The sequence below is a fragment of the Choloepus didactylus genome, chromosome 4 (genome assembly GCF_015220235.1).
Source record: "Choloepus didactylus isolate mChoDid1 chromosome 4, mChoDid1.pri, whole genome shotgun sequence".
Taxonomy (NCBI): Eukaryota; Metazoa; Chordata; class Mammalia; order Pilosa; family Megalonychidae; genus Choloepus; species Choloepus didactylus.
Window position 1 is genome coordinate 55,020,432 of NC_051310.1, and position 26,043 is coordinate 55,046,474.

General features: G+C 33.9%; 1 protein-coding gene across 4 annotated transcripts in view; it reads right to left on the bottom strand.

Moving 5' to 3' along the window:
• Positions 1–6,622: 6,622 nt before the first annotated feature.
• AP5M1 (adaptor related protein complex 5 subunit mu 1) overlaps positions 6,623–26,043 on the bottom strand; it is a 38,806-nt gene continuing 19,385 nt past the window's right edge. For 3 of the 4 annotated variants that reach the window (XM_037832639.1, XM_037832640.1, XM_037832637.1), the window contains 4 exons: positions 24,765–24,850; positions 24,553–24,671; positions 21,562–21,658; positions 14,809–19,068 (listed from right to left, as the gene is read on the bottom strand). In XM_037832639.1, the coding sequence (XP_037688567.1) occupies positions 18,986–19,068; positions 21,562–21,658; positions 24,553–24,671; positions 24,765–24,850 (385 nt within the window). In that variant the 3' untranslated portion in view covers positions 14,809–18,985. Of the gene's footprint in view, positions 7,031–14,808; positions 19,069–21,561; positions 21,659–24,552; positions 24,672–24,764; positions 24,851–26,043 lie in introns of those variants that run through there. The other variant, XM_037832638.1, reaches the window with a different exon arrangement.

The window sequence follows — 26,043 nt, forward strand, 5'->3', positions numbered from 1 at the left end:
AACATTTGATGAACTGCCAGACTGGTCTCCATGGCAGCCGCATCATTTTACATTTCCACCAGCAGTGTATGAGACTTCTAGTTTCTCCACATTCTTGTCAACACATATTATTGTCTGTCTTTTTTATTCCAGCCATCCTAGTGGATGTGAAGTGGTATCTCCCTGTAGTGTTCATTTGTATTTCTCTGATAGCTAGGGTAACCCTTTATATGCAGGCAAAATTGGGTTCACCCACAAGCGCTTTTGTTTGGTTCAAATTTCCACCCAATGAAGCAGAATGCTGATATTGATCAGAGCTGCCCATTACTGCCATTGCTGCTGCTGCTGCTTCTTTATTTTTTTAATTGTGGTGAAATATACATAACATAAAATCATTTAAATAATTTTAAATATACAATTCTGTGACATTAAGTACATTGACAATGGTTTATCTTTTTTTAATTGTAGTATCATATAGACAACAATTTCCTATTTTAGTATACAATTCATTGGTGTTAATTAGATTCACAATGCTATGCTACAATCACCACCAAACATTATCAAAAATTTTTCATCAACTCAAAGAGAAACTATATCCACTAGGCATTGATTCCCCGTGCCTCCCTGCCACCCCATAACCTGTAATCTACTTTTCTGTCTGCATGAATTTACGTATTCTAGTCATTTCATATATGTGAAATCATACAACATTGTCCTTTCGTGTCTGGCTTATTTCATTCATCTTGATGTCTTTAAGGTTCATCCATGCTGTAGGATGTATCAGCTCTTCATTTCTTTTTGTGGCTAATATTCCGCTGCGTGTATGTACCACTTTTTGTTTATCCATTCATCTGTTGATGGACATTTGGATTGTTTCCACCTTTTGGCTACCGTGAACAATGCTGTGATGAACATAGGTGTACGGATATCTGTTTGAGTTTCTGCTTTCAATTATTTTGGATATATACCTAGAAGAGGAATTTCTAGGTCATATGGTAATTTCATCTTTAAAAAACTTTCTGAGGAATTGCCAAACTATTTTCCACAGCAGCTGCACATTTTTACATTCCCACCAACAATGTATGAGGGGTCCTATTTCTTTGCATCCTCACCAAGACTTGTTATTTTGTTTTTCAAATAATAGCCATCCTAGTGGTTGTGAAATAGTATACCATCATAGTTTTGATTTGTGTTTCTCTAATGGCTAAAGATGTTGAACATTTTTTTGCATGCTTATTGGCCATTTGCATATCTCCTTTGGAGAAATGTTTATTCACATCCTTTACCCATTTTTTAATTGGGTTCTTTCTCTTTTTATTGTTGAGTTGTGGGAGTTCTTTATATATTCTGGATATTAAATCCTTACAGATATATGATTTCCAATTATTTTCTTCCAATATGTAGGTTATCTTTTCACTTTCTTGATAACATCCTTTGGTGCACAAATTTTAAAATTTTGATGACACCCAGTTTGTCTATTTTCGTTTTGCTTGCCTTTGAGTGGTTTTAATTGCCACACAGAATTGCTGTTGTAAAATAGACGCTGAATTGTCCAACAGTCCGATGGCCCATGCTGCAAAGAGACCTATCTGAGCAGGACAAAGCTGCTCTCAGAAGGCGGCCAACCCCTCTTTCTTGGAGTTAACGTTGACCAAAGATGCCACTCTAGCATCTGCCTTTTTCTGCTTTTATACCCCCTGGTCTCCAGGGTACAAGTCAGCCTCAGTAACTCTGGATTAGGATTGGTCAAGTGTCACAGCTCTAGGAATCGAGCAGTTTTTCAGTTGTTTTTCTCAAAATACCCTCGAAAGGGTTTCCTGGATTGCAAATTTATAACTCTGACTTTCAATTATAATTACTGACAGGAAGCTAAAACATGATAAGTTAAAAAGGAGCACAGGAGCACTGAGATTCTAGGATTGAAGAAGGGAGTAGGGTGGAGGCTATGAATGCACTCATAGGGAAGCAAAATACTGAGTCAATTGCCCTGTTAAGGCCAGCTCTAAGTTTCTTCTCCAGTTAAAAGGGTAAAAAGGCCTTCATAATGTTAATGGTGGGATATGATGCAGAACAAATCATGGGAATAAAGGCACAGAGAAGCACATGGTTAACGCACAGGTATTTGACAATCGTTAACTGTATTAATAGATGCCTCTCAGAGAATTGAGAATTCCCTTGGATCTCCTTTTTACCAAGCAAATATTGAGGAACATGTAACCTTAACTTTGGGGTTGGTGCAGCTTATCTCTGAATTGTTTTGCAGTTAGATGTATCTGGCACAATGCAAAACAAAAGAAAACAAAACATCCAAAACAAAACGAAGCGGGTTTAGTGAACGGCGTGAAATGAGGGTTGCAGTGATGTTAAGGACACGTGGTCCTTCCTTGTGCAGACAGTAAAGGGAAGCAGTGTCTGTGGAGACTTTACACACAAAAGAAAACTCACCCAAAGTTGGTCTTTTTATTAGCACTACGACCAACAATTCCAAGCAATGTTAGGGATAAACTGCGCATCCCCAAATCTATCTCGCTTGTCTAAATTCTAAACAATTGCTATGATTTTTGAAATAACATAAATGAAAGTTCAAATTAGTGCATTTTGATCATCCTTTACAAAACCTCGGATCCTACTTGTAAGTGATTTTGGAGAAGTCCCCAACATGGATTTAGCAGCTCCCGTATTTTCAAGAGTAAGAAACAAAAGAATTGTTGACGCTTGCTTTGAGGGCAATTTTTGACTCCAATCCTTGTGGTACTACATATTCCTGCATTTTAACAGTGTATTTGAAATTAACAATTTAGTGCAGTGGTTTTAAAGATGAAGAAAATGAACTTCAGTTACTTCGATTCTCTCCTTTTGTGCAGTTTTTTTTAAATTCAATTTTATTGACATATATTCACATACCATGCTCTCATACAAAGCATATAATCAATTGTTCACAGTACCATTATATAACTGTGTTCATCACCAAAATTAATTTTTGAACATTTTCATTCCCTCCCACACAAAAGTAATAAAAATAAAAACTAGAGTGAAAAAGAACAATTAAAGTAAAAAAGAACACTGGGTGCCTTTTTTTTTTTCTTTTTTTTTCTGCCCCTATTTTTCTACTCATTCATCCATATACTGGACAAAGGGGAGTCTGATCCATATGGCTTTCCCAACCACATTGTTACCCCTCATAAGCTACATTTTTATACAATCATCTTCAAGATTCATGGGTTCTGGGTTGTAGTTTGATAGTTTCAGGTACTTACTGCTAGCTATTCCAATTCATTAGAACCTAAAAAGTGTTATCTATATTGTGCGTAAAAGTGCCCACCAGAGTGACCTCTTGGCTCCTTTTGGAATCGCTCAGCCACTGAAACTTATTTCATTTCATTTCACATCCCCCTTTTGGTCAAGAAGATGTTCTCCATCCCGCAATGCCGGGTCTAGATTCCTCCCCGGAGTCATATCCTGCGTTGCTAGGGAGATTCACTCCCCTGGGTGTCAGATCCCATGTAGGGGAGAAGGCAGTGCTTTGTACAGTGTTTTTTTATGTTTAAAATTTACAACAATGAAACAACATGCTAATTCTGGGGTGTACTGTTTGTCTTTTTTTTTTTTTTTTTTGAAAAGTGCAAATTTTATTACAAACATTGTCTTTTACTAAATTTGAATAATACTTCTGTTTTCATTGTTAATCATGTCTTCTTAAACTAACTCAAGAAAATAGAATGTTACATCAGTGATATGAGTTAGTGGTCTAAATTGTATCTTTTACAGATGTTTTGGTTTTATTAAAACTTATTTATCAATTACTATAAGGGGGTAATGCATTACTGTGGTGGACCAATATGTAGGTATAAATTCTCTGCTCCTCCCCTTTTAAAAATACATTACTGTAAATTAGAAGTATTAGCACATTTTTATTTATTTTTACTGTAATATATTTGTTATTTAGTTTTTTTACTGGCATGGTTATTAAGATAATACATACATGTATGTGTGTGTGTGTGTGTATATATATATATATACACATATATATATATATGTAAAGTAAAAGACAATTTTCACTACCTGTATTTCTTTTCTGGTCCTCAGTGTTTCCTTTCATGATCATGAATGAAAATAGTTTTGTTGTATGGAAGCAGCAAGTATTAAAAAATAATTCATGTTGGGTGTCAAATATAGTAGGTATGCCAGTTATACACTAGACTGGTACTACAGTGAGATCTTCTACCAGGATCTCTGTTAACCAGTTGCAGCTTTGCAAATGTGCTTTGCATCTTGACTGGTTGATTTTTCTAGTGATTACTGAGTCAATGAGCTATATAAGACCAATTTGAGCTCCATTATTAACCCCATTAAAAGATAAGAATTCTTATTATTGTAATTACTTTGTCTTTACTGGTTAAATTAACATTTGGTTATTGGGATTGCTGTGCAATATACAATATTATTTCACCTGTGTGTTCAAAGTAGTCTTGTCACAGTAACAGCATGCTAACATGAAAAGCCTTATAGCAAATAGGTAAACACATGTCTTTTGTGAATTAAAAGGGGGGTAATTATGTCAGCTTACTTCATTTGAAGGTGAATAGCTAAAAATAATTGAGGCAAAAATGTCAGGAAATATTTAACATTAAATACAAATAATCACAAGACTGTCATAAGAATGACAGTGACCTGTAAAGCATAATATTTTGTTTCTCATGATAGCATATCCAAATGCAAACACTGTTTTTTTCCTTTCATTTTTAGCAGTCCCAATCCTAGACTACACACTACAGGTACAAATGGTATAATTTTCCTGTCAAAATAGATTTGTGCTATAAAACACCCCCAAATTATTATTTTTATTCTTAAAACTTATCTTTATGCTTCATACAAACAGAAATCAAATAAACCCTGATGTTGAAAATACTTTGGCTTCCTAGGAATATGTAGGATTATACTGTATGGGTGTGCCTATTACTGAGACTCATTTAAAAACAAACACACCAGCACTTGCAATTGAGCTTTAAAGTCGTCTCTGGTTAACTACATACTTATTCCAACGATTCTGCCATTGTGTCAAATCTTTCTGGGAATTCCTTTTTCTTTGTGAATGGCCTTCAAGTCATGTAGCATATTCTTCCAAATATTTGATTTCTTAAAATTGAGCCTCATGAATATAAGATGGTTGATTAAGCTAGAAAAAATGGTTTTATTTTAAAAGAAGAGGCAATTATAAGGTTCATTTCTGTGGCTTCTAAATTAGCTTTGAAGGTATTTCCAATAAGAAGTCCCCCAGATATTTTTCTAGCTATGATAGCTTTGCTGAAATGGACTCTAGAGGTGATTAATTTGAAAGACAATATTCATTTGAATACATGAACTGGTACAGTTGTTAATGATATGAATCTCATTTCTTTACAGTCAAATGGATTCTAATGGCCTAAAACAATGATCAGTGACATAACAAAGTTAACTGTTTGAACAAAAATAAAATACGTAAAGTTAGAAGTCACCAGGACACTATCTACTATAGTCAGCTTCAGGATCATATTAAATTTTCTCCTATCTATTTCTCTTGAATTTTGCCCAGAACATTACTCATGGTCAATTAATGACATTATTTTGAATATATAATTATTCTCAAGTTTATTCAAAAAATGATTTGAGGAAACAAACAATAAAGGACACAATAGTATAAAAAGAAAGATCAGTACCATCGGATAGGGTAGTATAATAAAATGCAATAGAATAAAAATAGATAGATTGAGGCAAAGAAAATTAAGAGTGGGCTAGTAAAATGAAGATAGTACAAAGATAATAACCAGAACTGTATATGCAGAGGCTCTACACAATTTTAAAAGTCAAAATTTCAGTTCTCAGCTTCCTAGTTACCAAAGCAGAGAGGAAAATTTGATACAAGAGTAAGTATGTGTGAGTGAATTTTCTCTCTCTCTCTGTGTGTGTGTGTGTGTGTGTGTGTGTGTGTGTGTGTGTGTGTGTAAGTGAAAGGAGAAGCAGTGAGGCTGGTTAGCTTAAGTGGATGAAAATCTAAACCTGATTTTAGATTAACTTCTAATTTCTCTGTGTTGCAGTAAATAAGGGGATTTAACATTTGGCTTTTCTCTATTTTACTAACACACTGTCGAAAAATAATTGGAATGTAAATAATTGCAACCTCTTTCCAGTTCATAAATTATTTAAAAAATAGAAATAGCTGATGTCATTATTCAAAGAGGAGTGAAGAGGAATGAAAAAGCACCACCTATGTACAATTCACTTTATATTTGCTATATCATTTCATTCATGCACCAACCTTATAAGGTAAGATCCCCATTTTGCAAATGCGATCACCGGGCCCAGGTTCCCCCAATTCAGATACCCTTAAACAGAAATGGCATTTGAATTGAGGTCTGCCTAACCTCAGAGCCAGAGTTTATTCTCCACTGACTCTACTGCTTACCAACCCTTCCAGGGACTTTAGTGGAAAAAAAAAAATCTTAAGTAGCATAATTAAGAGTTATTTCTACTTTAGATTCCCTAAGCATCAATCTCTAAATTTCACAGAGGCTCAAACTTACTTCAGTGTAGACATTTGAATTCCAACTTTGTGTTAGCCATATACCCCCAAACAAAATTTACTCAAAATTTTTTCTATTATACATTCATTTTTAATTTAAATTTATTCAAAGAAAGGAAACTTCATATCACTATGATAAAACTAGTGTGTTTTCCAGAAATAGAAAGAAAATATAAAGTGAAATAACTATTAAGAGAAGTGAGTTCACACAGCCCCAAGGATGTTCCCAGGCACCCCCAGCTGTGCCTCCCAGGAAATTTTCCTGTGCAGGACTGGTAGGTGAGGAAACTCCTTGGATGTAGGGGAGTGGTCTTCAGCAGAGGTTTCCTCAAGGTCGATCCAGGCCTCGATGTTATTCTGTCATTCACATTTCTGCTTTTAGACATCAGAGGTGCTTGGCATGGTGGCAGACTCACCCTGGGGGAGGTGAAGGAATATGCCCACTGCCATCAGAAATCCACAGCTGCAGCTTAGAGACCTTGCTCAATGGAGCTAATTTGGACAAAAGTGATAGATTAAAGTAAAACAAAATGCCCATTTTCTGTAAGACCAGAACAAATTCCTTTCCACTCTTTTTAGCATTAATAAGATTTAAGTGCCCTTATTCTGAAACTTCAGATATTCAGGAAGCTAAGTTTGACACTGCAAATAATGTTTCTTTAAATCAATAAATCGAGCAATTTGACATTTAAAAGCATTTTATGCTGACATTTATGTAGAAATCTATTATTTTTGGGAAAAAAGATTTTGGGAAAATACAAGTGATAATAGTAAGCACTTAAAAGCATTTCTAGATCTTTCAGATAGTAAATTTTGGGAAAGCCAACACTTAGCCTTATCTTTGCATTGTTTCGTATTATATAGGAATAAATATCTGTGACAGAATATTCTGAACATATGCATTTCTTAATCAGACATACAACTGAGGTTGAATCAGTAGTTCATTTTATGAAGTTATGACTCCCACACATAGTTATGAATGGCACAGACCATAACTTGGACATTATAAGGAAAAGATCTCAAGAAGTTAACTGAGCTCTATTAATAGGTTGTGGGTTATTACTGCATTTGCTCAGTGTTCCTATAGATGAATTTGATTTTCACTTAATCCTACTTTTGACAGAATAGGATTATATTTTCAAACCTTGTAATATGTAAATTTTGAGTAAATGTCTTTCCATGAATAATAATTGTCAACTTTATCGAAGTTTCCATGAATAATTATGAGTTGTCAAACTTTAGCAAATTGTTATAAAACATTCCCACCCATTTTATTAATTTCAAGCACCTATCCAAGCAACTGAGTAGGCATTTCTGCAATATATAGCTGAACATTCAAAACCAAAGCCAAATGGACAATTCATGTAATTTTTTAATTTGAGTGCGTAACACTCTAAATTATAGGTAGAGACAGTTTCATGAAAAGGCCATTCTACATCTTTAACATAGATGGAAATGAGCACTGACTCATTAGAACTGTGAATCATTCAATGCTCACAATAACCCTACAAAGTAGGGAGGAAAATGAAGATCACAGAGTAACTTATCCAAGGCCTTCCAGTTTGTAAATGACAGAGCTGGAATTTGAAATCAGGCCTATATAACTTCAACGACTATTATTTTCTTGATCCCACTCTGCCTTTATGGTTAATGGAAGTGTTCAAAACAATTACTCGGAATTCGTGGATACTGGCAAGTCCATTTCATCACTATATGAGGATCACTGAAAGCTGTGGCTTTATGGGATGGGGTAGTCACATCACATCAGGTCACAATATAGCACACCAAATCAGGATTGATTCTGATAAATAGTGGGAGCCCACAAAGCTCACTGTAGGGTGAGTCCCAGAAGGAAATTTCTAAGATAGGTATACCACAAGTTTTAAGGTCCACTGAAGCATAACGGCAAGGAATGTTCCTCTGATGGGCAGCAACTGCAGGCCTCAGTTGTTGCTCATCTAACTGGTTGAGCCCAAGCTCAGCACAGACACTGTGTGAAGAGTGGTGTCATAAATGATGACATATTCTCCGGTAGTGCAAGAGATGTGAATTGCAGGGCAGAATTCACTTGTGCTGACCGTGGATCAAATCACTGTGTGCACAATGACCTTTTCCACACACACATGCAAAACCATAATCACTCAAATGTCATTGATTTGTTTTAGGTAGGAGGGACAATCTGCTCAACCTGCTTTATCACATATTTAATATTTGATGCCTCATTACATCAACACTAAGTTTCTTTCATGTTTCAGGTGGCACTGGGAATACAAAGTTGCAAAGATGAATGTTGTTGCCCTCAAGAAGTTAAAAATATTGGGATGGGAAGTGAGGGAAAGAAACTAATAAAAATCTATGTGAGGCCAGTGCTCTGGTGCTTGCATTTTCCTTGTTCTACTTACACACACACACACACACACACACACACACACACACAAATGTACACGTGTGTATGAGGCTAAGAATGTGTTCCAAGACAGAAGTTCTACAGGATGTGAACCATCCTAGAGAAAAAATTTAGCTTATCAAATGATGAACTATAACATAACTAGCCTATCAATAGATTATATAACATTTTTTCATTTTAAAAATGTCCTTATAATCCTATTTATCCATTGTTACATTTTATTCATTAATAGTGCAGAGGTAAACCTATTAGCAGATGTGAACACATTAAAAACTAGTGAGGGAGGGAGGCAGAGAAGAGATAGAGTGTGCAATGGCAAAGAGGAACAGAGGGGAAGAAGAAAGCAGAGAAGAGAGACTAATGGCTACCGTCTAACAGATCACCTGCACCACCACCACCCACCCCCTGCCTCACGTTACAGGTACCTAAAGCTTGGAGGGAGAAATCACTTCCTCAAGGTCATGCAGGTAACATGTTGGTTGGTTTTGGAACTCAAGTCAGGTTCAAAACGGTATTTATACACTTTTATTATTGACTCTGTATATTTAGTATGTAGAAGTACTAACATTCTTATTTGTATGATACTAGGCTGGAAATTAAATACAGTAATAATTACCCTCCTTAGAAATTTATATTTACCCTAAATATTCAAACCTCAAACATTTGGAGGCAAAAAATATTCTCTTGCATGTATGTACTTAATATGATCTCCTTTTTCGTCTTCTGGTATATTAGACATTCAGGTTTCTGGGATTCTGTTTACTAAAGGGATAGACCTAAAGACAGACAATGTGGCCCCTGGGATGCTCTTCCTTCCTTCATCTGCCTGAAGAACTTCAACCATCACCTCCTTGGTGAAGCCTTTCCCCAAATTTTGGACAATGTCTGTATTAACTATAGGAGTCGTCCATACTAAAATGCTAATACATTGTAGGAGTTATGTACTTAAAAGGTCTCCATTTCAACCAGATTGCTCAGCAGTTTTATGTTTAATTTTATTACTTTTTCTTTTTTATTGTAACAGTTGTAGGTTTACAGAAAAATCATGTAGAGGGACTTGGGAAAATTTGGAAATATTAAACTTCCCCACCTGTGGAATTCCTGATATTCTCGTATTGGGGACTACCATTGTAGTAGGCCAAGTCCTCGATCTTGGGGCTTGTCCTTCTGAAGCTTGTTACTGCAAAGGAGAGGCTAAGCCTACTCGTAATGTGCCTAAGAGTCACCCCCAGAGAACCTCTTTTGTTGCTCAGATGTGGCCTCTCTTTCTAAGCCGACACTGCAAATAAACTCACTGCACTCCCCCCATAGGTGGGATTTGACTCCCAGGGATGTAAATCTCCCTGGCAACAAGGGACATGACTCCCTGGGATGAGACTGGACCTAGCATCGTAGGATTGAGAAAGCCTTCTTGACAAAAAGAAGGAAGAAGAGAAATGAAACAAAACAAAGTTTCAGTGGCTAAGAGATCTCAAATGGAGTTGAGAGGTCATTCTGGAAGTTATTCTTTGCATTATATAGATATCCCTTTTTAGTTTTAGTGTATTAGAATAGCTAGAAGGAAATACCTGAAAGTGTTGAACTGCAACCCAGTATCCTTGATTCTTGAAGACAGTCATATAGCTCATCCAAGAGATGACTGTGTGACTGTGAAAACCTTGTGGCCCACACTCCCTTTATCTGGTGTATGGACAGATGAGTAGATAAAAGGGAGACAAAAAGTAAATGAATAGTGGTGGTGGGGGGGGAGAAGTATGAGAAATTTTGAGTGTTCTTTTTTACTTTTATTTTTTTAATTTCTATTTCTTGGAGTAATGTTCAAAAAATTGATTGTGGTGATGAATGCACAACTATATGATGATACTGTGAACAACTGATTGTACACTTTGGATGATTTTATGATAATGTGAATATATCTCAATAAAATTGCATTAAAAAATCATGCAGAGTACAGTTCCCAACCCCCACCATCACCCCCATCCCCATGTTTCTCCTATGAAAATTTAGCACCATAATGTGGTACCTTTGTTACAATTGATGAAACAATATTACTGTTATTATACTATTAATTATAGTCCATAATTTACATAAGGGTTCACTCAGCATTTTTAAATTTCAAGCCACATCTTATCTTCAATTTGTGTTTAGGCCTTCAATATTAAGTAAAATATTAAGAGCCATTTTAATATGTATGAGGGAAACATAAGCATAAGGCCACTGGTATTCACATTAAAAAAAAGCCATCTGGCCACTATTAGCAAAAAGTGAAATATTACTAACCTTACCAAAAGCAGAGTTAGAGGCTTGGCATCTGCTTTATTTTAGATGATTTTTTTTTTTTTTTTTTTTTTTAGCTTATGGGAAAACACTGAATTCTCCTTATTTAAAATGTTCATTTAAAATATAAAATTAATATAATAATTCGTAACTTTTAAACAACTATTTTAATTGATTCCTTCTGGACTTTAAAATAAATATATGATGTTCTATAAATGTGTAAGTGTTAGACAAATGTTAAATAATAAAATATCTGGCTAAGAGGTACTCAAGAACCTTTATAATATGGGCAAATCATTGATAACTGTGATAGATAAGAATTTTTGACTAAGATTTGGAAGATGACTTTGTCCTGTTGATGAATCTCCATAAAATAGTTCTTCACAACTAGTCAATCCATAAAAGATTACAGAATATTGAACTTGTATTCAACAACACCTGCTAAGAGACCAAGTAAAATATGGTAATTTAATCCCTTTTAAATACCATCTACTATTTGCAAAATACAAGTGATAATTAAATTGTTCATTTAAGATAGGAAAAGTTAAAATTCTTTCTGCATTTTAAATTATTGACTTTTCCCTTATTTTACCAGTACACATATTTATTAAATGTTTAAATGGTCAGGTCAGCATTAGTTCAATTGCTGTCCTGTCAGTTCTCAATTTAGTCTTTACAAGATAATTCAAGATAATTGTAACTCTTAGAAATTAATTTCATCACAATTATCAACAGATATTTCTCCAATGCACATATTATATACCCAATTACTCTCCCACTTCAGTAGTTCACAATTGTTTTTATCTTTTTGTTTATTTTCAGCTAATCATTTTTTTTACACACTGTAGTTCCTGGGAAGAAAGTTACAAAAAGCATTTGGAAGTAATTAGGAGGTGTCTATAAGTAAATGAGTTCCTTTTAAAAAAAAAAAAAAGATGTATTTCCTAGAGACAAAATTTTTTAAAAAGTATTATGAATAAAGTAAGACAGTGGGGAAACAAATGTCATTTCATACATTTTTCTAAAATGTACAAGTGATTTTTTATTATTCATGCTGCACAATAATGGCCTTGGAGAACATCAGGTTGCTTGAAGATGCAACAAATATTCTTTGAACACTTCAATAAATACAGTGTAAACATTCACTTTAATAATCTTTCCTTTGTTAATGTAAAACTGAGTGCATTTTTTTCCTTGCCTCTGGCTGAACCATGACTGGTCTGAGTAGCAACAGCAGAGCGCTGAAAGAATTTTTCAACAGCAATTTGCTTGTTCTAATTTACTTTTCAAGGTTGATGCTCAGGATCATTATGTTGCTTGATCTATTTCTATTAATTTGATCCATTCATTCCACTTGTTCTTGTCATATTTAGTTTCCCTGGCAGCTTTACCAAGTGAGTTAATTGAATCAGAAGTGCCATTAGCACACCAGTTCTACAGTTTCATATACAAAATGAACTCCTATATCCTTTAGAAACAAATATGCTACATCCGTTCAGAAAGTATGGGTATATTGAAACAAATGACTCAGCTATATTACATTATGATGAGGACAGCTTTGTCCTTTGCTCTTCAAATAGTAAAAGACTCTTTCTAGTTAGTAGACCTACGCAATAATACCAAAGCATTGTCCACTTATAACTTTTTTAATAAAGGAATTCTAAGAAGTCTTGTTTCCTGAGCTTGAATACAATCATCGTTTATAAACAAGATCAAGAAATAGAACTCATGCAATTTTACATGACACCAGGTAGGAATATTTCAAATGTATAATATTCTAAAAATGTAATGGGAAATAATCAAGTACTCTCCACATCTTCAATAAACTTCAAAAGAGCAAAATGTTTTCTCCAATGCCCTTTCTGTGATGAGTGTATCTACAGTTCCAATATTAAAAGAACCCCAGCTAAGTGATCTGGAAAGTTCAATGATATCCCATTATTCACATTGAACACAACTATAAAACATGCAGAGAAAAGAAACTCCTACTTCAATCAAATTAACAGTTAACAAAGGTAACAATATAATTAGAATAGATCACACTGTTTTTGGGATAGATGTAAGCATACTATACTTTTAAAAGTGAAAAAAAAAATCACAGGGTTTAAAAAATACAGTCAATAATTATTCTCCTTCTAACCTGAAGAGGGCAGTAAAATCCTTAAAGGAAAAAGTAATCATAAGAGGGATAACAAGAATGTAATTTTTCATTTTTATTATTATAAGGGCACTAAACAATTTTTTACAGAAAGTATCATTTAAAAAGGAGGCCATTTAAAGGAAATATACATTTTGACTCTAAATGTTTAATGGATTAGAGATACAAATTTTCATATGTTCTACTGGAAAAACAATTCAGCGGGTGGGTTACATCCTGGGGTGTCGGTCAATCTGTAAATGCTTATGCACCATACACTAACACCACACGGCAATCAATTACACAGATTAGCCAGGGCTCTGTAGAAAGAAACCTGGACCTCAAAGTAACCTGCTTACAAGGAAGTAAACTGATAATACAAATATGGCATTGCACTGTTCCAGGCTATATATCTTATCATATCCATAAAACAGGTGGTAATAAAAATTAGAAGCTAGTTGAAAAGCCTTTTACTCATAAGAGTTTTAACCATTCTGTAAGACTAATTTCATTAGTTCTTTGGAAACATTCATTTTAATGAATCTCTTCACCACGTATTAATTAACACTGCTTTTTGAGGGAAGATATTTGAATACTTAACTTTAATATTCTTCTTCCTCTGATGATTCTGACATGTTCCAGAGAAACCCACAAAGTGAGACACACTAACATATTAAATATATTATACAAACACATACACATTTTATGTACCTGCATGTTTTACAAAAATATATCCTCTCTTTGATGGTTTATTTTAAAGTATACTGCAACATTTTATTAATTAAATATTTACTGCATGGAGCAGCTAATTATTAAACAACATAGCCAAGGGATCCTACCCCCTCACACTGTTTTGTATTTTCTCTGTCCTCAATTCTGCTGTGGTTAAGTAACTTGCTATCAAAAGATATTTATAAACTGTCTGATTATTAAATTGAAACTAGAGAGGCTGGTTTGGCACCAATATAAGTTAGATATGTACTTCTTTGGGACCTGTTTCAATTTCTAAATTAGATAACAAAACGTTTGAGCCAAAAAAAGTATAATTATCTAAATACCTTTGTAAACTGCTACTAGACTAAGTTATGAAGCATTTAAAAATGTTTTGTCTACAATAAAAATTAATCACTAATAAAAATTTAAGCTTTAAAAACAAATTTTGTTACAAATAATTATTATTTTTAGAGGTCTTGAAAAATACTTGAGGAATAAATCACCTAATTTGAAATCTTCCAAGTAAAAACTGACATTGATATAGATAAGTTTTTTAAAGTAACTCCCTTGAGAAATCTAGCATGAAACAAATCTTAAAATGTCTTCTAAAAAAAACTGTGCAAAATATAATATTCCATAAAATATTTCAAAATTTGAAATTATGAGAGAATAGGTGCCTAGATTAATGACAAAAAGGCAAAAAATTAGGAAAAAATAATCTGGAAAATGGTTATTTTGATAATTTAAAATCATTACTTTCAAGTATTTTGGTAATTGTATAATTTACCTTCTTTATAAAAAAACTTCATTCTGAAAATGAATGCAATTACTCTTATAATGGGAACATACAAGCTTTTTATTTCCTTAAGCAAGGACAAAGTCAAATAAAGCTTTGAAATTAAAAGCTATATATGGAAAATTGTGTATTATAATACTTTTCCCCAATTAGATTTCTTTACCACATAGCATGACATTTTTTTAATGGGGGAGGGGAGAGGAAGAAATCATGCAGTTTAATAAAATAGAAGTATTTTCTCAACCTAAGTTGATTTTTGGGTTATCTTAAGGCCAGTAAGTATACTTACACCCTAGTATGTGAAACAACCCTGGGAACTATATTTAGAATGTAGTCTTCGATTTTTCTTTCTTTGGAGACTGTTTCCTAAAATCATTCTTAGGCAAAGCAAAAAGAAATGTTTGTTCTATTATGTAAGAAATAAACTTTATTTGGTATTCAATTGACTTTCTAACTTAGCAGACAGGACTTTACATCTTCAAATACTGAAAATAAATTGCATTCTTGGCCCTTGCTTTAAAAGGTTATAGAGAATAAATGCACACCCTGGTTGTATTCTAGTGATCTCTCTAATCTCAGTTGCACTTTGTTAGAACGAGGTAACTGGTAGTTAAGTGAAATACCCTAGATCAAAGGGGGATTAATCACCAACTGAATCCTTACTGAATAAACCTGTCATTCAAGAAAATTATTTCCACTGAACTTAGCAGAGGATTGAAGGTATTTGCATAACAGGGACCAACGTACTTCAGCCAGGTTAAAAGGTTCAGAATTCATCCCATGTTTAGCTTTTTGCGTCCTTTTCCTTTCGGCAGCCTGGTACAATGGTTTCTAATCTGATAATACAGCTAACTATCTACATGATGTCAGAACAGGAAAGTATTGCAAAGTTTGGATGAGGGATGGATCAATTTCACTTTCAGTAACTCCTAAATCTGATTTGTTGGAATTTAAGATGTAATCCTAAAAAAGTCCCTTAAACCTGAGGACTGTTTATTAACATCCCTTTTTTGACCTCTGTCTTAGAAACAACTTTTCTGCTGTGGCAGCAGTCTCCACAGAGGCTCTTGAGGATAATTCTACCTACTTCCCTCCCATGGGTAATGCAGAAGTCTATGAATGTCTATAGAGTATTTTGAAATACTATAACAAAAACCAGAAAAAAATAGTAGTTGTTATTTTGTATAAAATGCCTGCTTTGGAAGAGATTAAGTCATACAGTATATAAAACCACAATTTTAACTCATTAGAGATATTGAGTTGGTGTGACATCCAAAGTGATGCTTAACAGAAAAGATTAAATTATTTTATGGGACAAATGTTTAATAAAAACAATTTTTAAAAACAATCCTCATAAGAATTCTTGACAGGGCTAATTACTTCAAACTTGACATTTGAATCACTTATTTAAAAAGTAAAACTGTCACCACTGTAAGGGCATTGCCTACTAATACATAGCTGCTTTAAAAAGTTTTAAAAATACTGTTTGGTAAAAAATGAAGAAAAATATTCTAAGGGGCTTATTATAATCATGAACCTTCTTGAGTTCATTTTCAGAAATTTAACATTTTTTACCTTTTGGGTTTGCTGAAGAATAATTACCACTATGGTAGACATCAGATTTCATAAATCATATTTTGGCACTAAAAAGGGAATTTAGCAATTTTGCATTTAGAGTAGGTCTGACACCATCCAAATCTTTCACTGGAAGTAGTTGCTCATATTCACTGCAAATGCAAAGCATCTTTCAGGTTAAAAAATGCAAAGAATAGTTATCAAAGAAAATGAATAAAATCCATAGTGAGATAATTTTTTAGAAAATGATTGAAGTTTTAACCCAAGAAAGGACTCTTATAGTGTTTTATAGCTTAGAATAAGAACATGCCAATCACGATTAAGCTTCTGGAATCGGAATCCCTTTGAAATGCAGCTGTTTCTTCTTTAATTGTGGCAGCGGACTCTGAAGAAAAGAAAGGTCCAGCCTTAAAGATGAGTAAGGAATACAAAATAGCTCAGGATTAGTTGTGGAGTTCAAAGGTCGCTAATTACACTAAGGAGTTCCCAGACACAGGGAAAACATTAAACAGGTCACCTACCAAATGGGAAACAAACTTTGTCTTCAGAAATTATCCTGAAGTGACAGGTTTCTGGACAAAATCAAAAACATTGCAGCGTGCTCAGCTGATCTCAATGGAATGAAAACATGAATTTGTTTTAGTTCTGTAGCGTTATGCTTAGAATGGAATGGCAACAGATGGCATCAGGTTCCTTATAGCCCTACACTTTTCCAGGAGTCCTAGATTTTCCTCAGCTTCCTAGAAACATCAAATCAAAGATTTACTGGTTTTTCTGACTGTTCATAAAGTAAGTTTTGCCTAGAGGGTTATTATATTGAATTTTTGCCTACTCACTAGATAGGCCTCTTGCCTATCTTAATGTACTTTGCTAAACATTTATGTAAACAAGATTTCCAAACAGCTTTAATAATGCTAACAAAAGTGAACCTTTAAGATTTTCTCAAGTTTAAGGGAGCTCAAACAACTTATGGGGAATGTTTTCTTCTTCTTTCAAAATGGAAGTTTTTATTACTAATTATCTGTGATTAAATTAGAACAAGTTGAAGTCCTGGTCAGGAAACTATTCTGTTTTCTTTGTTACTTGGGATAATTTTTAACATGAACCATTATGCCATGAAAATGCTTGGCAGGAAATGAGAATTTATAATGATTAGGATTGACCCTAATTATAAAAATCATATTCTGAATCCCAAATTTATATGCAATATCCCTTCAAACGATCATAGCTCTTCTCGAGGCATAAGCAAATTCTTCTAAAGTTTTCCTTAGAAGACTCGTTAAACAATGGAAACTAAGATACCACTAGATTGAATAATAATTTGTAATGCATATTTTGCATAACACTCATAACACTCTTTCTTTCAGTTGTGTAAAAAGAACCTTCACATGAATTAAGTTTGAGGATCTTGAGATTTCATTTTGTTTTGAATGGTCACTTAAAAGTCCAAATTGACAATGTACTGTGAAAACAGAATGCAAAATATAATTGTAATTAAGACAGAGAATAGAGAGTAGGACTAGATTTTTCTGAACAAAGCAGTAGAATGCTAATAAGAAAATACACTACATGAGACTGAAATAAGATAATATGGTACAATTGAATGGCTTTTGAATATTTACATGAATTCATTCAATGAATTTTAATATAATAAAACAAGGAAAAAGTAATATTATACCATAATGTATCATTTAAAATTTGACTACAGACATTAAGTGATCTCAAAACACTATGCTCATCTTCTGAAGGAATTCCATCCCTCTTACCACGCTTGCTGACATCCTAAGCAAAATGTTATTGTGGCATATTAGCAGGCACTTGAAAAAAAATTATTCCAGAACAGAGATAAGCACATCAAACAGAACTATGCCATTATAATAATATTCTTTATTAGTCAATAGGATAGATCTAATTAAGAGCAGATTAATATTTAAACAATTTTTCTTTTTCTCCACTGGCTGCTTTTTCAAGAGATTTACAGTTGTTTCTAACGTGGTCTCTGGTATTCTGTAACAATGCATTGTCCTAGGAGCTTAGTAATTTAGGTTTGAAGGAGCAAATAGTTTTTTGTTTTGTTTTGTTTTGTTTTTTTTAATCTTGCATGCCATCTACAGTCTATTGGTAGTGGTCGCCTAGAGCTCTGCACTAAGAGCGAGCCTGAGCCCTTACCCAGGAGGGTTCAGGGAAGAAAGAGGGCTGCCACTGATTAGCAGAGTCTGCTACAGGGGTAGAAGGCACATGGATGGCAGAATGACTAGTGGCCAGCACTAGTACAGCATTAGCCTAAGGAGAACCACTATTGTTTTGTGCTCGGAATCATATTCAAGTAAAATCAAAAAGTAACAAAACTGGAGACATTCATATTTAAAATGCTCTTTCAAACTATACCAGACTAAGGACATAAATAAGAGCACTTTAAATATTTAAATTATTTAATGATTTTTCACTAAGGCCTGTTATAATCATACACATTAAAAATACATGATTACATTTAAGAGATGTTACCATATTATAAATGTTTCTCATTCAAACATGAGACAATTACAATAATAATGATCCATATGCTACTGGAGCAGGAGCTTTAGAATTCCAGATGTAATAATCAGAAGAAATTAGTTTCCGATCTAAAAAAAAACCATAAAATTATTTTATGTTAACAAAAATTTGATGAGAGATCAAACTCATAGTTTTTTAAAACTGTGGAAATGTATCAAGGATTATTATAACTTTTACCACTTTAACAAATGGGCTAATTATTCAATGAACACATCTCTGAGATTATACGAAATAATAAAATGCAAGTATCTTTCATTTATGCCAAAGCTGTCAATTTTTTGGGTCACATTTTTCCCAAATTCTGTTTCTTGTGGACCATTACCTTGACAGCAAAATCATTTAAAATGTTTTATTGGTTTCCCTTCTGTAACCTCTTCACCAGGGTCCTGATTCTGGTCTTGCAATTCTTAATGCATTCAAAGTGCAACAGATACAAGTAATCACCCAACTGTTTCCAGAAACATTCTATATAGGTTGCTTCACTGATTCCTTTTTATAGTTCTGTAAATTTAAGCTCTTTAACAGCTTTGTAGGTTTAGACAAAAGGCAACCTTTTTGAACTTTGGTTTTCTGATTTGCAAAATGGATATGATAATGCTCATTTGGAGTTACACACATGCAAATCTTAATCTTATACATATCACTAAATATCAAATTCAGCCTTCCTACCTTTCTACCTTTCTTCTTCATAATAAAAAGGCTACAGGATATATTACTTGTGTGTGTGTATGTGTGTGTGTTTTAAAAGATTGAGAATAAAGTAACATCAAGAAGCAATATAACACATTGGTCAGGTACAGGCTCCAAAACCAGACTGCTTGGGTTTGATTCCCAGTTCTGCCATTTATTAGCTGTGTGAACCTGACCAAGTTACTTAACCTCTCTGTTTCTTCAGTTTGCTCATGTGTTAAATGGAGATGCTAACAACATTTACATAGGGTGTTGAGGGGATGAATAAGATAATACACATAAAACACTTAGAACTGTATCTGGCACACAGGAGGCAATAAATGTTAGCTATTATTAAAATTAGCATTATTATTCGCATTACTAAAAAATTTTGAGAGCTAAGTTGTATATTGTAAATAAAGATTTTATTGTCAAGATAATGGCAAAACAAAGGTTTCACATAGTTGCACAAACTGGCAGTCATGCTCTGAAACTAATACGGGGAAAAATAAAAGACTGTGGTCATAATAATCCATTAAAATGACCTCTTTCATTCAATATATTTTATATTAAGAAACAGGTATATTATTGAAATTTCCCATCCTCTATTATGCTCTCTGAAATGTATTTCAATATGTTTAGTTAACATTAACAAAATACTTAAAATATTTTAGGCACTATCTAAAGAGACAACATATTTCCCATAGATAAAATCTAAATTATTGGTCTGTATTTAGTGTCTTTTAACCACTGGTTTGTCTAAACTGACATAGTACATCATATCTTCACAAAAACACAAATGCATTATGAATACTTTTTCATGCATTTGTTTAAAAAACAAAAAAAAATGATGTAAAACACAGGAAAAGTCTAGGGAGATAATGAATATCAGTGTACTCTGATTGCATTACATTATTGCCATTCACAAGTAATTGTTCAGAATTCTGTGGTTTTGAGTTCTGTAATTCTCTTGAAACTTTCCAGTAGAGCTGTGTCTTATCCTTCTTCCTGTTTTAGGGACCCAAATTCTTAGTTTAAGAAATACTTATCTAAATATAGTAGGGGAATATCCCTTACTGTAGGAGGCAAAAGTTTCTGCTTAAGATAAGTTTGGTTAACTATACCTCATTCTAGCTACTTTTCTGTTATATATCACTTTCGCAATGATTTGATCTGAATTAAACAATTTTGGATTCATTTATAAATTCTTTTTTTCTCTCTCTGCTTTTACATACAGTATATGCTTTGTTTTGCACCTAATAACCTCATCAAAGGCAGGATTGCTGTCTATGGCACTAATACTTGGTAGAAAGCAAAAGGTACTAAATAAATGCTTGATAACTATATTTGCTAAAAATATTTTAAATTTTTACAACAATCATATCCAACTTTTTTGAATTCTAATATATGCTAAGCATCATGCTAAGAGCTTGGTCAACAGAATCTTATTTAAAACCTCATAACAATTCTGAGGTAAATAATATTTATTTATTTAATATTTATTTCCATTTCATAGAGAAAACTAAAACTTGAAAAGGTTTAAACAAAAGCTAAGTGTCAGAGCTACACTCAAGCCCCTGTCTGTCCGATACCAAAGCCCCTGTGAATCACCTCTGAAGAGCATATTTATTTTAACTAGAGCAAAACAAATCCAACTTTCTAAAAAAGCCCATATCTATCCTTATTTTTACTCACCCAGACAATTTTAAAACAGGAGAAGGCAGAGGGCAATGTAAAGTACACAAACTGTCATGCAAGGTGAGATTAGGCCAGAGTTTTTATATATTTGAATTATTCTCTGATCTTTTGTTACATTTTAATTTTTACCTTCGGTAATAATTGTATAACACCATTTTAATTCCCTCAAGTTAGCATGAATCTGTTCAACTTACGTGTACTTATTTTTGGTTTTCCTGGTGCAAAAACTTGAACTGAATGCTGATCCGCATAACACCCTGTAAGTGTGTAATCTAAGATCCTAAAATGAAGCTGGAAAAATAAGAGAGGTACTAAATTAAGATGATTATTTTGTAAAAATGATAGTCACATTTTTTAAGGGAATTTATTTCACATAGTTTGTCAAATAAAAATCACAAATATTAACCTTGAATAAGTTTATACACACACACACACACACACACACACACTTACACTTTCCCTCTTTGCATTAAAGCCATTCTTTGAAGGCTGCCATTATGAAGTGCTTAACACAGGGCAGGCACTTCTGTAACATAAACTCTAATCCATGATGCTAGGTAAGATGATTATCCCTATTTGACAAAGGAGGGAATCGAGGTTCAGAAACAGAAGCAATTAGCACCCAAGTACACATATATAGCAGAGCTGGCATTTGAATGCAGATCTGACAGATTATGAAAGCTGGTGCTCCTTTCCACATCCGATTAGGTATATTGTATATACCCTTTTATTTCTAGGTCTATTTGGCTATGACATATTTCCAATCATAATTCTTTTACAGGCAGGAATGTATACACCTTCTAGTAAAACAAGACTGCAATTACTAAAATAGAAACATCAGTTCATCTGGTGTTTGGGGGAATGAGCTGCTCTACTTAACTTGATTTTCCAAAAAACTGAAATTTAACCTTACAGAACTAAGTTTAGAAATGACCTCTTTCCTCACCCATAAAACCTTCCTAACTTTTAACCCATGGTTCCTGGATTTAATTGACAGTGTGGAGTCTTCACTATAAATACCAATTATTATACCGTGCTGTAATAGTGGGCCATTAGTCCCTTCTCTGAAGGCATGGCACCGGGGTACCTCTGAGTCACAATGACATTCATGTAATAGACTATGAGAAGTTTTCGTTTTACAGAACTGTGGTTTTCCTCATCTCTGCTATCTATTCTCTGCTGCTGAATGCTCCTGATTTTGCAGTATCCTGAAATCTTTTCTACACTTTATTCCTTCTGTCTTCCTTCCCTGCAAATTTTCTCATCCCCTAACTTTCTCCTTTGGACTGCCTAACTAACTAATCGCATGCATAGAATGAAATTTTTGGATGTTCTCAGTGATTTTTTCCTGTTGCAACTCAAATTATCTATGATAGCATAGGGTTCTTTTGCTTGCTTGTTTGGTATAATTCTGGATGTTGGAAATTACGCCAGGTTTTGACTTTCACATAACTGAGAAATAAAAACCATTTAGTCCATTCATTCATGTATTAAATGCTTTCAGTGAGATTGTAATTGGCTAGGTGCTGGAAATAAATAGAAAAGTCATAATGCCTACCTTTGAAGGACACACAAAGTGGTAACATCCCACATTTTTTCTGAAAATTATCTGAAGTAGGATTTTTTAAATAATAATCCTTGAAAGACAGTTTGTGGACATAGTTGAGTCCAAGACAGAAGAAGAAATGAGTATCACTAGTGTATTTCTGATTTCAGTACTGCCTCCTCTAATTGCCTTTAGGTATAGATTTCAATCTCTCTTCTTTGATTTTCTATGATACAATTCTATCTAGATTTCCCTGCTATCTTTCTGATCATCCCTTCAATTTACATTACTGGTTTTTCCAAATCTGCCTCTTACTTTCTCTCATATTTTTCTGATCTTATTCATTTCCACTGCCTCAACTATTTCTTCTCTGTGGATAACTCCTAAATCTTTATATACAGCATGAGCTCTCTCTCAAGAATTAAGCTTTAGGTTTTTTAGCTAACTACTGGACACTGGGATATGTTTCCGTCACTAGCAATGTATATAATATTAAGCTCACTCCTTCTCACCTTTCTCCAGATTGGAACTTTCTTATAAGTATATTCATCCATTCAACAAATATTTATGCACTAGGCACTAGCCTAGGTATTGGGTATAAAATGTTGAATTAGACTCACATGGTCCTTGCTCTCCTCTTGAATCCTCAAATGTGATGTAACTTACATATTTCTTAAACTAACATCATCTTTGATTTATAGCTATGTCTTGTTTCTCTATTTAATTAGTGACCAAGGCTTAACCTTTATCACAGCTCTTACACCAGGTCCCTTCCTTTTTTCCCTTCCCTGTCTCTCTCTGCTGACACTATACTAGTTCAGCATCACAACTTATTACCTTTCATCTGGAATTCTGATTCAGCTAGAAATGGTTGCTTTGTCTCCAGTTTTTCACTCATCTTCCCCACATGAATTCCAGATTGAACTTCATAAAGTATTACTTTGTGAAAGACTACTCCTTTACCCCCCAAAATATAATATTTTCTGCCAGAGGAATAAAAGTCAGATTCAAACTCTATACAGTCCAGACTTACATTATTTATCCAGCCCCATGTGGTACAGCTGTTTCTAGCACTGGTTCCTAAGCATGTCTTGTTTATCTTTCTCTTCAATCCTCTGATTCAGTCATTTCTTTCCCTACACAAATGTTAGTCAATTTTCAAGGCCTCATATTCACGCTAATCTAGGCCTCAGAGACTGCTTAAGCTCCATATTCACTCCAAAGCTTCCCTTGACTACTTTAGCTGGAAGTGCTCACTCCTTCCTTGAAACACCAAAAGCAGTTAGCACTGATCAATGATTGACATGTACCATTGATAAACCTCTGGAGGGCAAGGTCTTAATCTTATATTTGTTGTATACAAATCTCAAACGTGGTAACTAATAGCCGGCTAGAACTGGGTTAAGTTGGAGTGCTTAGGCTACATTTAAGTGTTTTACTCTGAAATTTTCTAAGTTTTAAGTGAAATAGAAAGTAACTAAAGCTAAACAAGAAGAATCTCACAGAAATCCCATCTGCCCCCAAAAATCTTAGCCCAGAAAAGAAAAGAATTCCAAAAACATTAAAAGTAAACTATATATAGACAATTTAAAAAGAAAGGAGAGGTTTCTAATATAGCAATCCATATAAACACATTTACCTTTACATATGCTGTACCTCCAATACAAATCTGGTCAAATGGCTGCTTTTCATGGGTCTTGGCTCCAAAAGTTACAGTTCCAGAAAGATTAATTTCCATTGATTTTGGGAATTTTTGGCCTAAAAACACAAATACACCAATCAACTACTCTAGATTTAATAGATTCTATAGCATATGAAAGAAAAAACTGAGTAAAATAAAACTTAGCTCACCAATAATCCAGATCAGTAAGCTTTTCTCTCGAAATATTTCAAGTTGGCCAAAACTAACTTTGTATTCCAAATGTGTGATTGGACCTCTTTAAAAAGGACAAAACAGAAAGAAAACATGATCACAAAAGTCATAATTTTAAGAGATGAACTCCAAATATTGCTACTGTTACTTAATATAAGGACAGCACAAAAGTAGATCTGATTAAGCTTGCAGAATGAAGTAGAGCAAATAATGAACATTATATCACTTTTGGTGATGATATACATTCCACTATTAATTCTAAAACTAACTAAAAAACCATATAGAATATATTAACGCAGTTACATGGGTTGACATATAACATTGAAACTATGATTTTACTATATATTAAGGTATACTTTGAAAAGAACTATGTTGTAGAATAAATTTAAAAGTAGAACTGATAAGCAAGTAATCTTATGATATAATTAGCTTATGTCACCAATTGATAGTCGGCCTTGACTTGTATGTAGAGTAGGGCAATTAACAGAAATGAAGCCAGTAGTGAAATACTCCCTGAGGAAGCTACATTATCTACTAGCAAGTTTAACTAGAAAAATGAAGAAACCTTTAAATTTTAGGTGATTATTTTTGCGACTATGTTTTGGTTCATAATCAGCATTCATCTGAATAATGTAAAATCATTTACATCTTAAAAATACAGTAAAAAACAAAGGTGAATCATTTATTTAGGGTAGTGGAGCAGTACTAAGCAACGTAGAACTTATGGTATCATGTTATTTCTACTGTGCCAGTTTGAGTGTATTATGTCCCCCCAAATGCCATTATCTTTGATGTAATCTTGTGTGGGCAGACCTATCAGTGTTAATTAGATTGTAATTCTCTGAGTGCTTCCATGGAGATGTGCCCCACCCAAAAGTGGTGATGACTCTGACTGGATAATTTCCATGGAGGTGGTGGCCTGCCCATTCAGGGCGGGTCTGAATTAAATTACTGGAGCAGTATATAAGCTCAGACAGAAGGAGTGAGCTGGCTACAGCCAAGAGGGACACTTTGAAGAAAGCACAGGAGCTGCAGATGAGAGACATTTTGAAGATGGCCATTGAAAGCAGACTCTTGCTCCGGAGAAGCTAAGAGAAGACAAATACTCCAAGAGCAACTAAGAGTGACATTTTTGAGGAACTGCAGCCTAGAGAGGAAAATCCTGGGAGAAAACCATTTTGAAACCAGAACTTTGGAGCAGATGCCAGCCACATGCTTTCCCAGCTAACAGAGCTTTTCCAGACATCCACTGGCCAT